Genomic DNA, 17,209 nt, shown 5'->3' with positions numbered 1-17,209 from the left:
AGACAATAGGTGTGGTGGTTGAACTTTGAATAAATACATGAAGAAATTTGAAGAAATATAACTTTCTTTTATTATATCATTTATTATTTACAAGTATGTGAATGTGAAAAAGTCTCGCCACGACAATTAAAGCAAACTCATAGCAAATAGATATTGATGAAATAAGTGATTGGTTGTTTTCATCAATATGAACGAAAACGACTATGCGATATTTCTGTAAACTGGTATAGTTTTCTTATAAAAATATCTTTTGTACATAAAAAACTTATACTGGTACGCAATTATATTTAGTAAGATTTATACATTTATAAGTTTATCACACTTTAGAGATTCGTTTCTCTAAATAACTTTATACATTTTGATTGGTCGCATCAACAACATATTTATCGTTTATGTTTTTTCCTAGCTGCAGCCAGGGCCTTTTCTTTCTTTTCTAAAGCTATGTCCTCTAAATCTTCCATGATACCGATCCTCGTCGATATCTGTTCTTCCCTCATTTGCTGAGCAAAACTACTTTCCATCGCTGCATCATCTTCTTCATCGATATGTCGATATTTACTTTTGTCGTATCCGAAAATTTCGCTAATATATTTACTGTAGTCTTCGCCCTCCTCTGGTCCATCATCGATGAAGTCGTCCAACTCAGAATCATATTCTTCCTCGTCTGTGTCATAAATCACGTTCTTCTTCTTTTTTGGCTTTGGTTTTGAAGACCTTACGTCGGGAGGAGGGAACTGTCTTGGTCTTACATCATCGGGTGGGAATTTGCGCGTTTTAACGTCTGCTGGCGGAAATTGGCGTGGTCTCACTTCAGCTGAAGATTTAACGTCACTTCGAGATTTAACGACACTGGATTTTCCATTTTTAGTCGACGACGATTGCAATGCAGAACTTTTCCCATTTGAAGATGAAGATTTAGCGAAATCTCTACCTTTACTATCAGTAGATTTCTTTGATGGCAAAGTCTGTTTACTATCATTTGCTCTACTTTGCTGCAACATCCATTGTCGCTTTTCTTCTTCAAATTTACGTTTTTGTTCTTCTAACATTCTCTTTTGCTCTTCTAGCATTCTTTGTTTCTCTGCAAGGACATCTCTACTGGATGATTTAGAAGCTTTGTCGTGTTTAATTGTACCATTAGAACGTTCAACATTTTTGTTTGTAACATTAAAACGTTCTGTAGATTTGCTTATCATGCTGTTGCTAGAGTTTGAGCTACTTTTAGTTTTAGCTGTTCCATTTGATTTTTCAACTATTTTATTGCTTGAAGAGGTACTTTTGTCAAATGACTTTTCGCTCACTTTTTTAGGTATACTTGGCAGTGATTTGGAAACAATTTTATCAGCAGAAGTATTACTTGAACTCTTAGAACTGCTTGTCTTAGCTGAAGAAATTGGTTTACCATTTTCAGTTGAAGATGAACCTGATTTAGATGTTTCTGGCTGCTTGTTTTTCAGTTCTTTTCTTTCTCTCCACTCTTTCTCTTTAGCATATTCCATCATTTGTTTTTTGGTCATGGGTCGCTCTTCTTCTTTTGGCTTAGGTGGAGGAAGTGCTACAGGCTCATACTGTTTTTTGGCTGCCAATGCCAGTAAAGATTGAAAATCTATAGGAGGTGGCATAGGTTTTTTTTTAATTTTTGGTTTTTCATCTTTGACATTTCTTTTTTCTTTTTCTTCGTCACTATTTGATGATCTGTGTTTTTTGTTTTCACGTTCTTCACCCTTCTCATCATTTCCTTTGCTTCTTTTTCTTCTATGTGGAAGAGTTTCTTCTAATTCTTGATCTTTCAAAGCTTGACGTACTCTATCTTTTGTTGATGCAATATCTTTAGCTGACTTTTTTCCATCGGAGCTAAATATGGATTTTTCTGGAGGCATAGCATTGTATTTATTCATAAGTTTATCATAAAACGCTGAAGCTTCTTGTGACACATATCCATAATCATCTTCATCGCATTGTGAAGGTCCTGCTATGGTAACAGCTGTGTTTTGGTGGTTAACGGCATCATCGAGAACAGACTTATTAGCAGCTTTACAAACTTTTAGATGTTTGTTTATTCTACTTTGTGCCTTATGATCTCGAAGAGCTTCCAGTTGCTGTAAAAAATAATAATAAAATTAGTTTCAGAATAAATTTTAGTGAGATATTTACTGAGAAAATAATTCTACTGATTCTTCAGAATATAGGTTATAGCATCCCAAAGATAGGCAAATGTGAATATGTGCAAGAGCTCTTGAGCTTTCTACTTATTATTTTTCGAAAAACGTGGATGTCTAAAAAACAACAAAAAGAAAAGTATTCACATAGTTTTTTAATTATGACATTCAGAAAGAGTCTCAACATTTTAAACTTGAATAATACAATGAATAATAATTACAAAATGAAAAATGCTAAAATAAGTTTAAAATTCTACCTCTCGTTTTCTTTTTTCTTCTAGAGCTTTCTGTCTATCTTCCTCTTCTTTTTTGGCCAAGAACTTTTTGATGTTCTCTGACAGTGCTTTACTTTGCTTCGTAACCTTTTTTACAGGTTGAAATTTTGTTTGAAGGCATGGTTTATTAGTAAATTTGTCCTTGTTTTGCTTGGCAGCGTCCAAGATTGCATGAAAATCCATGGCCATTGTGAATTAAACGTTAGCACAGATGCAATTAACACTAGAGTCGATAATAACACGTCACTTTACTCTTTCACTCACTGCCATAATATAACTGAACTTCTGCTGGTATCGCGATAGTCTGCTTGTCTCGCCTAGTACACTGTTCACTTGTAACATGAGGTTGGAGTGTGGGTAAATTTCGTTTCTTTCGCGACGTAAGCGTAACTCGGATTGCACGACACGGATATCTGCATTGTAGCGCCCTCTATGTGTTATAATATCGATTCCTTCAAAATTTAAAAGGATTATATTTAATTTTTTACAAATCCTGAGTGATACGGTAATTATTTACGTTTGTTTTTCGTGAATAGAATAACATTCAGTTAGTTTTTACCTTCATTTACACCGAATTGTCTTTTCTTAGAACTTTTTGATATTTAATTGAATATTTTTAATTTAAGCTATAAATCGCCAAACCTCTTTTACTGGCGGATACTAATAAAGTTAATATACCTAAATCTAGTAATTGATAATAAAAAAACCCATTGCTGAGTTGTTAATTTTATCTTCAGATCATTAATACTCAAAGAAATTTTAGTCATTCTACCATTAACGCTGTATCTTCATTTTTTAAATTTTTTCTTCATTTTTCAGTTGGACACATGTATTTTTCTGCAATTAACTGGTACAGAACTTATTTGTCTTTTATTTAAATATGATGGGGCCAAATAAATGCTCCAGCCATCTATAGTAAAAACTAAATTTATTAAATTTAATTTGCTATTAAAAATGATAACAAGAAAAAGGTCCAAAGTAAAAAAATAATTGGGGCTGACATTGAAAAGTTACATAAGAATAAATAAATAAATAAATAATAAATGTGACTTAAATAAGAATAAATTCATTTGGTGTATTTGAAATAAAAACTAAGAATAAATAATTAAGATAATTTATTTTACTTTATTTTATTGTATGATGATGCATCTCAACAATATGACTGAACATTAACTCATTGTAACTTATTGTTAAAGTTTATTTTAACATAATAAATAGTGAGCACATACAATTTATTCATTCAAATTTACAGAAATAAGAACACTATAACTTTACACTTCTAATCATTTTTAAACAGTTATACCTCATATTTAACGGTTTATAGTCGTTGGACCAAATGTACACATTTATAACTGTATTAATAATAATTATTCTTGAGCTGTGATTGTGATGGTTTTTCCTTTAGGATCATCAAAGCGATCCATTGTGTGTATATCCATAAGCATGGAAATTCCCCATATCATAATCATTGCTAAAATAAATGTTACAAAAATTCCAGTCCAAATTGGTGCACTAAAGTATCCAGAGCAGTCCCAAACATCGTCTCCGAATTTTGTTGTATTCATTTGCACTTGCATATTTTTTAGAGTTACTGTAATTTTATCAACTGTGTTATTTGCTTTACTCAAATATGTAAATAAATTATCGCTACCACAATGATAGGATGAATTATATGGGAAATAAATATCCTCATTGCTGTTTAAAAATACAGTTTTAGAGTCACCAGTATATTGAAAGCCTCTAAAGCTGTAGTAACCAGCTGACATTATAGATTCAATAACATGAGCAGTTAAGGTAATTGAATCAGGTACACCGTTATTACCACCTTTAAATGTCATAGTCAAATTTGTTGTTCCATTAAATTGAATAACTGATGATGAAATAGGACCGGACAATTGTACTGCATCTTCCTTGTTAATCTTGATCATTGGGGCTTGGCCAGAATAGAATAAAATACCTGGCTCGCTTACAATTACAGGAACAGGAGCCTCTTTAACTTTTTCATTGTAAACTGCTTGTCTTTTGCTTCTATCATTGGTATGCGAACAAGTTTTTCCAGTTAAAGCTACTTTTAAATTAGGACTCAATTCTCTAAGCAGGTTATATATCTCTGGAATAGCATTGAGATCAGAAACTTGTAGAATGGCTAGCTGCCCTTCGCTCACTGAATCTAAATCACGTTCGGTTGAGTATGAAATATTGTATAGCGACAGATTCTCAAATACAGATAGAGCTGACTCAACGGATGGCAAGTAAGTCAGCGATCCAGCATTATTGAGCTGCTGAAGATTCTTGTGCTTATTGATGTCTTCGATGCAGAAACTGTCTTTGACAAAGAGAATGAGAGGAGGATGTGTCTTACCCAGCCGCTTGAGCAAAGTTTCCTCAAACTCGTGTTTGGATGTTTTGTGAAGTGGGTTCACCAAATTGTTGGATGATTCGCCGTACCAGAGCATGACAGGAACGCTATTACCAGCTTCGGCGAGCGGCACAGCAGACATCGCCAAAAGCACCAGCGAGCTGAGGCAGATGAAAATGTTCGCACTAGCCATGTTTGGATCGATAAGTACGCACAATGAGTCGATATTACTGTTTAACCGAAACTATTCGTCGTCTACCATAGGTCCAGGATTGAGTACTCTCGCCCGTAACAACCACAATACTCGGCGATCGATACTCGCCCAAAAGCTCTCTCAACTACACTCGACGAGTACGTAGCTGCGTTTAAGCAGGAGAATATAATCAATCACATGATAAACTTGGGTATGTCTCCCGTCTCTCACATGACACCGTCATGGAAGCAGCAGTTAGCAGTAGACAGTGGTCGTGTTGTATTATCGGCTGTACTGCTGCTGCGCGAGAAGTCGCTAATCAGGCGCATGTTGCCACGATTGAGGCAGGTGTGCCAGTGCGCGTGACACCGCGAAAATTCGCGCTGTGCAGTGGCGAGGCGGGAAAAATTCAAAATTACTTTTTGGCTCATGAGAAAACTTCGAACTTTTTTTCGAAAATTATCAATTACCGATTGGCATTGAAAACAAGTTTTTCGATTGATGAGTTTAAAATTTGATTCTCGAAGCCGAGGCATAAATGTTTGCCAGGCTACTGTTAAACGGGAACGGCTATACATTTTTACGACTAACATCTTGATCGATTATTTAACGAGAGAAAAAGTTTTTGCACACGGTTCACACTTTCTTATCGATGATCCGTTTATATCTGTCGCAAATGATAATAACATTTAAAGTTAGACTGTCCAACTAATTGAGTGCAGTGGTGTTTATGCGTTTAATAGAATTTCAATTTTTTTATTAAAATTAGAATAAAATTCATTATTAAGATCAGTTAATAATTGATAATTGAGACGTTAATGGGTGAGTTGGTAAAATAAATAAGTATTTCTTTAATTTGTAGAAAATATTTTTAACACATCTATTATCATAGTTAAATTTATATGAAAGATTCAAATTAAAAAAAAACGCTAACTATTCGCTTATGCTATATGTTACATTCGAAATACACGGCTGAACGTAAATAAGAATAATTTTAATTTAATTGAAAAATAATACCGAGAAAGGACTATTAATATGAAATAAAAATAATCATTATAAGCTAGAAAATACAAGATTAAACAATTGATGGCTTTGCACGCATAATTGTTTACAGTGGCGCTTACAACAGAATAGTTGGCACTGTGAATGAGTTGGAATAGGCCAACAGGTTTTTTTCTGGGAAATTTTTCTATTGCACTTCTGACTCGATTTTCAATTCAAGTATTTAGCCTCAATAATTTTGATTTGCATTACAGGGTAGATCGAGTGCAAAAAGTTAAAAGTATTTTATACTCATTAAACGGTATGGCTCTGCTTTAATCTCTATTTTTAGGTTTATACTACTATATTTTTGATTAAAATTCTATCTTCGTAAAACAAGGTATAAGGGTTAAGTAAACCTCGTTTGCTTTGTTCCCAGGCAAAATAGTAACATGCCCATAAAATGTGGAAAAACTGTTACTCTATTGATTAGTAAACCTGTTTAAATGGCCTTTTTAAGCCTAAGAAACTTTTTTGTTGACCAAAATCTAGTTATAAAATGTCGAGTATTTTTATTAGGGCCAAAGAAGGAGATAGAGTACATCGTTAAATTAAAAATGAATGAAGCTTTGATGCATACGAGTCAACAAAATTTTCCTATTTTTCAAGCCAGAACCGGTGCAATCGTCTATTTGTCGTCAGTACGAATACTGCTTATCATATCAGTATGATGAAAAATCGATAATAATTTATATAGAAATTCGAGCACAGTTCATTCATATCTTCATTAGGCTTGCATGAAAGCGTACATCCCGTATCTCGTACTCTCACCATAATGAGCGATTTTTAATTGCCACAGACCATATTAATTGGCCTGGCGATGGGGAACGAGCCGAAAGTGTCTATCAGCTATGTAAGTAGTCGTGTATACCATTAAGCATTAAGGAGAAAGATTTGCATGCGTTATGGGTCGGCGCGACGAAATTGAGCTCGATACATCGCAGCGATCTCACTGTTGACCAATTCAATTATAATCAATCTATGTGTGCGTATATAATCGCTCGAGAGAAGAATGAGAGATGCATGTTGGCCAGTGGGACAACAATTTTTCAATCGGCAAAAGAAAGAGGCACAATTTCGAGACAAATGAATCGAATTATTCGTAGTCACGGCCAAGGTTTTATGCTCTTAATTTCAACTACCGATCATATCCTAGAGCTGCATTTGAATCTGAGAAAAAATTTACGATCACCCTAATGTTTCATAAGTTGATCAAACAAGAAATTTTTCATTGAATGATCGCGCGTGCTTGCGGCTGAGAAACATGTAAAGTTCTCGTGGCGCATGGAGAATATTATGCATGAAAATTAATCGAGTCGGAAGTGGCATTGCATTTGGCAGACTCGAAGTATAAATATGTCTACGTACATAAAATATTTACGCATCCGAGACGCTTCGGCGCAGGATATAAATCCTGTCGATTCTCAACTGCATCAGTGGTGGCTAGCCAGTTAGCAGCCACGCGGCTGTTAAATTAATGGTAGAACTTGAAAAAGAGAACTTTGATAAGCCTCGATGTTTTTTCCGCGCTTTTAGAGGAAAAAATATTTTAACTTTATACCCGATGAACCAATTGATCTCGACGCTTGACTATATATACTATGCATTTTATCCGCATCTCAAGCTCGATCGGGATACCGATCTTTTAGCAGTAGTAATTGTGAAGCGCGTGCCGTACGTTATGCGACGCCGCACGTACCACATCGAAACGATCGCATTGGAGCTCGATAATCTATCGACTTGTGCTTTCAGCCTCGCGTACGGCATGCCTCGGCTTATAATAAGTCACACGAGATTCACTCGTAGGCGCACTTATTACTCGGCAACGATTGCTATATGGAGTGTAGACGCGCACCTGTTGAATAGAATAAACATTCTTATAGAAACATATATAGACTGATATATTTATATAATCTGCCGAGGGCAAACGATAAAATCTCTCTATCTTTCTTTCTCACTCTGGTCTCGGCGCACTCGTGTGTCTTGTGCGCTTGTAAAAGTATGTGTAATAATATGTGCACGACAAGGCGCTCACTCACTTACACACAGACAACAGCAGCAAAAGTCTTATCTTATAGACTCTCGCTTCGCTCGCTCGATCGCGCGGGTGTTCGAAACACTTGGCGCGATCGGCAAGTCGTCGTCGTCGTTGCCGTTGCTGCTGCTGCTTCGGACCCCGCGCTCTCCTCGAGACGCACTGCTATTGGCGATGCCGATGAGTAAACGTCGATCGCCACGCTCACCGAGACACTTTCGTCGTTGTGCTGTGTGCCGCGCTTATTTTTTTTAGATCGAAACAACGAGCATGTGAGTGAGTGCGCGTTAAAATAAAGACACACTTTTAATAAGTACAAAGAACACCGATTACCGGACTGGCTCGTGCTCCATGAGCTTTGATTTAGAAAGCAAATTGGAGATCGCTAATTTTAGTTCGACAAAAGATGATGGTCTTAGCTTGTCATTAACGATATCAAAGGTTGGTAAACAATTAGTTTTTTTTCCGTAATTTGAGCTTGATGCTTTCAAAAGCGTTGCGCATTTTACAGTTTCTATGTGAATTCCTGTACAATGAGGCATTTTTAATAATTAACACCGATAATGCGATTTCTCATAGCTATTAATTTCATATATATTCAAAGGTTCAACACGTGGTTTCCAGAAAGTGATACTCTCTTACAGGTCTCACCTTGTTATCTATTTTTCTTTTAATCAAGTCTTTTAATGTTATCTCGGCACGGTTTACTTAATTGCATCGAATTTATCAGACTGTACAAAATTCGTGCATTATTTCGTTCAGCCCGGCTTCTCGTATCGATTTATCATTTTTCTTTATCTTCGCGGAGAAAAGAATCTCAAGTAAATATCCATTAGCGCACCTTATATATTGACGAAAAAAATCGATCGTCTGTAGTACGAATCATACAAAAATCAAGTATAATATACGATTGCGCGCGCGGGCACATTGTCGCAAGCAGCTCCGAGCCGAGCTTATTCCTCGAGCATCAGCCTTGCACTTTCGCTTAATATGGCCCGGGAAGAATTTCGTGACTTAAAATTGCCTTGACAGACGAAAATCCCGCTGCACTCGTGCATGTATACACCTCTGCACATACAAGACACGCATACGTGATGCGCGGCGCCGTGTCCGCGAAGATCGTGTCGCATGTACATCGCGGTAATATAACGAGGCACCTCGAAGCCCTCAAGATCATCCGTGCCGATCAAGCGGCGCACAAATCGGCCCGAAAATGCAAATAACTCATTGTCGTCTATTACGCAGCAAAAAAAGAAATCGGCAATTTTCCCTGATATCGTCGAATCGTTAATCAGATCCTTCATCGGGTGACCCGAGCTACGTTGGTCAATTTTTTTGTCGTTTCCAACCGATTTTTCACGAATCAATGCAAGCCGCAATCGAGATCGAACTTTTCGCGATATGGACCATTTTCACGCGCAGAGCTCGTTGAGATGCTGTGCCCGGACGTGCATATAACACCATTGTCTCTCGCGCGTAACACTCGTAATATATCGCGACGATGATCGTATAACGGTTGCAGCGTCGTATAATAATACGCGCTCGTAAGCATCCTCGATGCAGCGACAATCTCTTTCGCAGCCGAAACATTACAGTACGTAGTTCTTGCATATAATGCACCAACCGTGAACTCGGATTTTTCCTGCACCATCGCGTATAGTTACATACCTATACGTTACAACAAATCCGCGTGTGCCGTGCGAGATAACGAGCTGCCATTATAATACACGAATGTCCTCCTATCTCGAGTTTCTTAATCTTCGTGCGCTACTCGTCACGCGTTAAAACAAAAAAGCTATTACGATCCTACACACGAAGTTTCAGATTTTTATAATCCGGGCTTGGCGTGTATCACATACATGGAAAGTAATCATATCGCGCGCGCGAGGTACAAATAGAAAGAAATATTGTAGATTATTTTACATTTGACTATGTGTCGACGGTGCACGATGTAGCTTATATATAATTGCGCAGTCCAGCGAGTTTAACGAAATAAATGCTCGTAGCACGGGTTCACCGCGCCGGTATATATACACTACTACACGATGTAATACAATCATAACCCGTCGCCGATTACGCACACTTATACATAGCCGGCACAAGTGTATATGAATACAAGACTACTTACGGGTCGGCAGATGATGATTTTTAACGATCCGATAAGGCCCGTGGTGCAGTGCGCGTATATATAATATACACAGCGACGACGACGATCATCATGCTTATTAAATGCCGCATACGCAGCAGCGTAATATACGCAAGCTGCTTCCAGCACATCGAGATTATAATATGTGTACCTAGTTTTAAACGAGTGACAAATAATTTTTTCTTCTTGTAACTTCTTCTCTCGATGCGAGCGGCGATCTGTTGAATATTTACACGCGTATGTGTGTGCGTACGAGTGCGCCTCGATACTTTTTCTCAAATTAATTATCCGCAAGTACCGATGTTTTACCAGCTCGTGTATACGATTGACCATAAATTAATTACGTTCTCGCTCGAACCTACTTACGTAAATGCATGTGTCTGTACGCCACTAAGTATATGGACAATACTCCAAGTAATTACAGATCTTAACAGTCGTAGATATAGGCGACAAACGTGGAAAATCACATGGGTATAAGTACGAGTCCTCGGGATGAGAGAGAGCTACTAGCTTCCAAGAGCTATACACGCGACTTTTTACTTCGTCTTCTTCTTCTTTTTTCTCTTTCTCTGTATTTTATCTTTGGCTTTCAGTCGATGTGTTTATGTCGCATGATTATTGCTAATCGATAGCTTATTCGCGCGCAGACTCGATGATAAATCTTTGCGAGATCTTGGGGTCGGCGGATAATCGAATGGAAATGGGACTTTAATTAAGAAAATACGCGCGATAAATTTAACGGAGCATAAAACTTTGAAAATAAACAACAATAATTGAATGATTTGCGAGTGACAATCGTAGTAGAGGCGAGCATAGAACTCGTGGTTCGGAAAAATTAATATAATAAAAGTTATTCATTCATACGTGCGCGAACGACACGCGCACGCTGGTCTAGATTAATTTTTTTTCTTCGCATTCTTCAGGTTGCTTATTAAAAATCAAAGATTGCACACGATTGTTCTAATAAAACTAGTTTATATGGGTGTGGTATGTGTCGAACGTTTAACACGCGCGCATGCATATACTTACTACAAGACGCGCGCAGAGAATCTCTCGCCAAGGCGACAAGTGTTAATCCAGTTTTTCTCATATTATCGCGGCTTTAATTGTTCAAGTTTTTCGATTCATAATTAAATTTTGCACCCGCGACCTTTGTAAATGATCGTGTAACGAGAAAACACCATTTGATCGATCGAATCGGCGTATCGTTGTAAGGATCTCGTCGACTCACGATAACGGTCACGGCGGAATTATGAGCTCCGAAAATTTACCAAGATCAAGGTGCAGGAAAAATTAGCTGATTTAACTGAGTTTTACGATCGCCTGTGTCATATATTTTACACATAATCTACAATAAAAATAAATGCTGCACACGATCGTAGAATTATCGAAAACGATATTGACGCGACGGTGCAGTGTGAGCTCGAATCGAGAGCCGAGCTGAGTTTTGTTCCTGCACGGGGCTAGCTGCTGCTGCTGCTGCACCGCCGCCACGCGAGAGAGAGAGAGAGAGACTCACATAATGTTGTATGCACGCACGCAAGTGTCAGTAGCCTATCGGCTATGGGCGCGCAACGACGTGTGTGCCACTGCTGCGGTGCAGGCGTATTATAATATGCGAATTACGACGACGACGACGACGTCGAGCGATCGACGAGTGTGGAGCAGTTCCTTTATACATTACGCGCGCAGCTTCTATATATATACGCCTATTATACACACCGGACTTGGTATATTCATCCTCGTTCGACGTTCAAATGGTAACGATTTTCTTTTTCACTCGCGTGCGAAGATTGTTATAAAAAGTATACGTTTTTTAATTTAACGAGACGAGTGTTTGCAAAGTGATAAGATCCCGAATGTGCGGTAGCGGGCAATTTCGACATTTGTAGCCCAGATCGTCGTTATGGAATTTTTAATTTTTGTTGACATTCTGCGAAAACGCACCTCGTGCCTCCGGATTTATCGATCGAAACGCGCGTGTAGCAGTAAGAGCACAATGCAATTATAGCTGAAAAGCGCAGAGCAAGTCTCGCTGCGTTGACTAGGCTGCCACGCACATAAAGCTCAATGATTTGTGACTCAATTTTCCAAAAAAAATATGTTGCAATACAAAATCGTCCGAGTACACAGTAGTTGGTATTTTCATTCGTGTGCGCGGCGTTCCGTAGTTTGACCGGCGTGCGATATACTTTTAATTATTTCCATGAATTTTCTCAGTAATGCATGAAAAATCAAGAGGTTTGGATATTACATAAAAGACGATTAATCGTGCGAACAACCTGTGTGTAATAACGATTTTATCGGAAAAATCGGCATTGCATTATGAGTTTCATCGAACGAAACTGTTTCGCGAGGCTTGCGCGCGCGCGCATGTACACAAATGCGCCGCGGCGAGAACTGCTTCGGCGAACAAAAATGTGTTAAAATTTTCCGTGGTATCCTTTCTTTTTTTTCTATATCGTACAAGATATTTAAAAAAAAGTATTACAATTCGTCACTTGAATTGTTTAACAATAAAAGATACGAAGCTGCTCGAGAGACTATCGATTGAGTATGTGTAGCCATGCACACGTATGCGCGTAGTTTATTTTGCAAAGGAAGCGACTACGCGAACGATTATCTGTTATATGTAATACAATTAAATTGTTGCACTTTGCCGCGACAACAAAGTCAATGTCAATGTTTATTTACCCATCGGAGATCGGTAAGCGCAGTGGCGTTAGGTCCGCATTATGTAATTCGTCGTAGCGGCGATGATGTAATTATATATAATGTACAACAATTACATTATGACACTTGGTCCGAAATCGGGTCAGCTACCTGCGATGCATATATTATTATCGTGGCTTTGGGTGCGATTCAACAATTTAGATTTATATAAATCCTCGCGTTGGCCAACGCGTACGCGATGTATTTTTAAATAAATATCGTTTGTACTTTTTTTTTTACAGGATAATCACTCGCACGTAGCACATCACGAAGCAAATATCAATCGCTCGAGCAGTAGCAGTAGCGAATTATAAGAAACGACGCATTAGAAAACAGAAAAAAAGCAAACATGGCCGTGAAGGAGTGGTTCCGAAAGCTGCGCCCGGTCCAGCTGTACATCGTGTTGGCGCTGACCATAGCTTACTTCGTCGTGGCTATCATCGCCACGTACATCACCCACTGTCTGACGTTGCGCATGAACGCCTATCACATGGTCTGCAACATCGTCTCGCTCTTCGGCTGCATAGCTTCGATCAAGGTGAGATTACTTTTATTATATTCTAATGCGTGACTCGATTTATTATGCAGTACACGGGTGCGTGCGAGGCGCTAATTCATTACTCTACCGCACGCGTTGTAAGAAATATATGCAAGGATTCGAGTCAAACGCGTCCGAGTGATTTTCTGTAATAATTTCGATAACGAACAAACGTACATTATAGGGACTCGAATCGTTGCGCGAGACGATCGGTAAGTGCCTTTTGGTTCTCGCATCGGTGACTTTGTTTTCGCGCCGATTTTCGTGCCGCGCGCGACACGATTCCGCTTTCGCTGCGCGACGAACTTGTATGCACGTCCGCGGGACGCTTATCATTAGACGCGCCTGTTTACGACGTACTGCGGAGATGAGCTCTTTTCTTGCTTACACATTTTCTCTTCGATGAGATTATTTTTCTTTTCAATTTTTGCCAATTACAACGATTTATGCGCTTGTACACGCCAAACGATCTGTACAAGATCGTATTTTCTGCCCGTCGATCCGCTTTCAGCGCGGAATAAAAGTTCGCCGATTACAACAATGCCAATCGCGGCTCCGTTTAACTTTTTTTTTATTTATTTTTTTTTATTTTTATACTCGCCCGATGATTAATGCTGAGGAAACATTTTGCTGGCAGATAATTGCACACAGTATATTTTATGTATATAAATAAATCACACAATCGAGTGCAATATTATTTTCGTATGTAAAATGAATCAAAATCGTTCTTATTGTTTGTTTGTTTTTTCGTTGTTTTACAGTACGAGAATGACAATGAAAACAGCTGCCAAGGTTCGATGGCTTCTTTGAAAGCATCGTCTAACAGTTTGGATGTTGCCGAATCGACCAATAAAGCCGTCGTATCCGTTTCGGAAAAATCGCAGGATCAGGTGAGCTCGACATTCAAAGTGCTCTTTTTTATAATATTACAGAATCGAGTCGATAAAACAATTTCCCCTCTCGTTACATAATTGATTGCCCTAATAATTTCAGTCGGAAAAGAGCAACGAGAAGAACGGCAAGGGCTCGACGGCGTCGATCAAATCGTCGTCCAACAGTTTGGACGCAAAAACGACAGTCAACAGCAAAGCAGTAGTGGCCAAGAAAAAAGCCAAAGTAAGACGAATGTTTTCCAAAACGTTCAAAGACCGACGAATTGATACAAATGTTAATGAATCACTGTGCTTTACGCAGCAAACGCGCTCGGAGAAGCGCATGAAGAACACGTTCGGCTGGGCGCGCATCGACACCGTGACGATGCTCGTGTGCTGCGTGCTGCTGGCCTCGTTCTGCTTCTCCATACTGGTGGACTCGATGTCGGTCCTCGTGCACGTCATCCACAAGGACGCGATGCACTATCCGCTGACGGTCATGAGCATCGGCGCGGCCGGCGTCCTCCTCAATGCCATCTGCTACTTCCTCATCGGCGGCTACACCTTCAATCAGGGCATCTTTCTGCACTTCACCAGCGACGGCAACGTCATTCTCAAGAGGTATAAGACACGTGCAGCTGCCGTATCTCGGCATCTCGCGGCATTGTATCAATGAATTATCGTTTCCTCGCGCGCGCGCGTGAGATCGGTTGCCACGATGAATTAATAATGTTGACGCGCGCCACAACTCATAACAAGAGATTCACGATGTGTTGTTTATTATGCTCGCAGGAACCTGTCGAAATCCAATGGGACGGACGTGAGCATGGACAGCGCGACGAGGCGCAGCCCGCTCAAGCAGCCGATGGGCCAAGGCTGGCAGGAGATGTGCCGTGACGTCCTCGGCTGTCTGCTCATAATCGCCGACGCGGGTCTCGTCCACATGTACATGTATCTCGAGCAGTCGGATCTGGCGGCCAAGATCGATCCCATATTCGCCATCATTTCCTCGGTTCTCGTCATGGCTCTCAGCTACAAATACAGTTTAGTCTCTCTCGCTCACTCTCACTTTTTGTTTTCAATTTCTGTATAATAATAAGTGAACTCGTTAAAAAAAAAAAAAAAAAACAAAAAACAAATCGTTGTAATTTTTGCGCGCAGTGAAAGAATCCGGCATGATACTGCTGCAGACAATACCGAACCACATAAACATCGACTTGCTGCAAAAAGAACTGCTGGCCGCTTTTCCCGACATCGTGAACGTGCATGACTTGCACGTGTGGCAGCTCAACGGGGAGAAAGTCGTTTCCACGGTCCACATCATCTACGCGGATCCATCGGTATGATTCCTTGCTGATATTTACATGGATCTTGATCTTTCGCAAGTAGTTAAAAAAAAATCGTTCATAACAACGAGTCACTTTTGTTTTCGCAGGTCTGCGCGAGAATTACCGATCAGATTACGAGTTTCTTCATTGAAATGGGTATAACGCACGTGACCATTCAGCCCGAATTCAGTAACGTAAGTGACAAATGCACATTATATTATTATTATCGAGGAAGATTAAAAAAAAATAACAAATGTGAAATTGCAGATGAAACCGTACCTGGACCCAAACACCGAGTGCCTCATACGTTGCCAGAGCAAGACCTGCAACAATTCGACCTGCTGTTGGGCCACCCTGGACGAGGACGATCACGATCATCACCATCACCACCACCATCATCACGATCACAGCAAGCACGAGCACGTGCTCAATCGCAAATTCAGCTCCAAGGAGATTCTGCCCGCGGACAACGTCGACTTGACCAAGTTCAAGATCAACATCGGCGAGGTCAACGAGCTGACCTGTTCGACGCCCGACATTGCCTGCACCGGCAGCGGCGAACAGCAAAGAGAGCCGCCCGTCAAAGAGAGCATCAAGCTGCGCGCCATCAGTGCCATAGAGTTGAGCCACGATCGAGCCCTGCATCAGCAGCTCGACGTCAACGTCGCGGTACTGAACAAGCCCGAGGACGACGCCTCGTTGGCCAGCAGCAGCAAGGAAACTTCGATAGCTGCAGCGGAGGACAGCGAGGAAAGGGAAAAGTCGAGCTATTCGCTCGATCGGGGTAGCCAGCAAAATGTGGCGGTACAGCAGCAGCAGCAGCAGCAGCTGGCCGAATCGAACGAACAGTTGGCGGAGCCCGCGAAAGAGACGCCACTTGCCCAAAGTTGAATATACGCATAAATATTATTTGCCTGATAATATACGTAAACGTGTGTGAGCCAATTTGTGAACTCAAAGACTGGATTTATATTAGTGTGTGTGTTTTTTTGTAATTAATATATTATATGAAGTATTCAACTCGACGCTAAACACATTCCACACTCGATATCGATCAAACAGCGTGTGATCTTGCGTGATTATTACCTTTTTTTTTTCTTTTTTATACGTGTAAATAAACTTTCGATGAAAATACCTTATGATATATCATAGCTTGCCAGTGCAATATTAGTGGCGAAGATTATTACGTTGCATATGGAGCAAAGGACGCGAAACGCGTTTGTAACGCGACGATTGCCAAAATCTTTTTTGAGAACATAATATAACATATTTATTATACAGAATTTGTAATCTATATATCGTTATAATTGTATACACTGTTACGAATTGTATTTAACTTTTTAAAAAGTTTATTACGCAAAAATGTTGAATGTATTTTTAATAGTTTAAGTAATTTAAACAGGTGCGCGCATCGACGAGCCGGGTTATTCCCCGGTCTCTTTGTTATACGAAAAAAAAAAAAATAATAAAACGATCGACCCATCAAGTTATCATTGAACCAAGCGAAATCGATTTGTCGTCTATCTAACGACGCTTACCCTTCCTCTCTAA

The 17,209-nt window shown here is 39.5% G+C and overlaps 3 protein-coding genes across 6 annotated transcripts; 1 reads left to right on the top strand and 2 right to left on the bottom strand.

The window, feature by feature from the left end:
- Window positions 1-106: 106 nt before the first annotated feature.
- Window positions 107-3,127, bottom strand: LOC106650328 (protein SPT2 homolog). The gene is made up of 2 exons (XM_014368257.2): window positions 2,417-3,127; window positions 107-2,099 (listed from the first exon to the last, which is right to left on the bottom strand). Exons 1-2 carry the CDS (start codon window positions 2,621-2,623, stop codon window positions 384-386), a joined length of 1,923 nt encoding a protein of 640 aa, XP_014223743.1. The 5' UTR covers window positions 2,624-3,127; the 3' UTR covers window positions 107-383.
- Window positions 3,128-3,538: 411 nt separating this feature from the next.
- Window positions 3,539-5,266, bottom strand: LOC106650408 (V-type proton ATPase subunit S1-like). Its single transcript, XM_014368385.2, has one exon. It carries the CDS (start codon window positions 4,984-4,986, stop codon window positions 3,802-3,804), a length of 1,185 nt encoding a protein of 394 aa, XP_014223871.1. The 5' UTR covers window positions 4,987-5,266; the 3' UTR covers window positions 3,539-3,801.
- A 437-nt stretch (window positions 5,267-5,703) lies between these two features.
- LOC106650385 lies at window positions 5,704-17,155 on the top strand. 4 transcript variants are annotated; one of them, XM_014368355.2, is made up of 9 exons: window positions 5,704-5,808; window positions 13,163-13,458; window positions 14,220-14,348; window positions 14,452-14,574; window positions 14,653-14,951; window positions 15,123-15,373; window positions 15,492-15,670; window positions 15,766-15,852; window positions 15,926-17,155. In XM_014368355.2, the coding sequence occupies exons 2-9, from the start codon at window positions 13,270-13,272 to the stop codon at window positions 16,547-16,549; spliced, it is 1,881 nt and encodes a 626-aa protein (XP_014223841.1). In that variant the 5' UTR covers window positions 5,704-5,808; window positions 13,163-13,269; the 3' UTR covers window positions 16,550-17,155. The 4 variants fall into 4 exon arrangements, with proteins under 4 accessions (XP_014223841.1, XP_023318127.1, XP_023318129.1 ...); XM_023462359.1 differs by having other exon boundaries at window positions 14,452-14,951; XM_023462361.1 differs by lacking the exon at window positions 5,704-5,808 and adding an exon at window positions 8,256-8,503 and having other exon boundaries at window positions 14,452-14,951.
- The last annotated feature ends 54 nt before the right edge of the window (window positions 17,156-17,209 follow it).

This window comes from Trichogramma pretiosum, unplaced genomic scaffold (genome assembly GCF_000599845.2).
Source record: "Trichogramma pretiosum strain Unisexual culture from Peru unplaced genomic scaffold, Tpre_2.0 scaffold3, whole genome shotgun sequence".
In the NCBI taxonomy this organism is placed as follows: Eukaryota; Metazoa; Arthropoda; class Insecta; order Hymenoptera; family Trichogrammatidae; genus Trichogramma; species Trichogramma pretiosum.
The sequence above is the reverse complement of the archived record's forward strand: the minus strand, read 5'-3'. Positions and strand labels throughout refer to the sequence as shown.

Bases quoted from the DNA above. Each gene is read 5' to 3' on its own strand.
- LOC106650385 (XM_023462359.1), top strand. From the start codon at position 13,270: ATGGCCGTGAAGGAGTGGTTCCGAAAGCTGCGCCCGGTCCAGCTGTAC. The intron at 13,459-14,219 runs GTGAGATTACTT...GTTGTTTTACAG, and splicing joins GCTGCATAGCTTCGATCAAG to TACGAGAATGACAATGAAAA. The intron at 15,853-15,925 runs GTAAGTGACAAA...GTGAAATTGCAG, and splicing joins TTCAGCCCGAATTCAGTAAC to ATGAAACCGTACCTGGACCC.
- LOC106650328 (XM_014368257.2), bottom strand. From the start codon at position 2,623: ATGGCCATGGATTTTCATGCAATCTTGGACGCTGCCAAGCAAAACAAG. The intron at 2,100-2,416 runs GTAGAATTTTAA...TATTTTTTACAG, and splicing joins AAGAAAAAAGAAAACGAGAG to CAACTGGAAGCTCTTCGAGA.
- LOC106650408 (XM_014368385.2), bottom strand. From the start codon at position 4,986: ATGGCTAGTGCGAACATTTTCATCTGCCTCAGCTCGCTGGTGCTTTTG.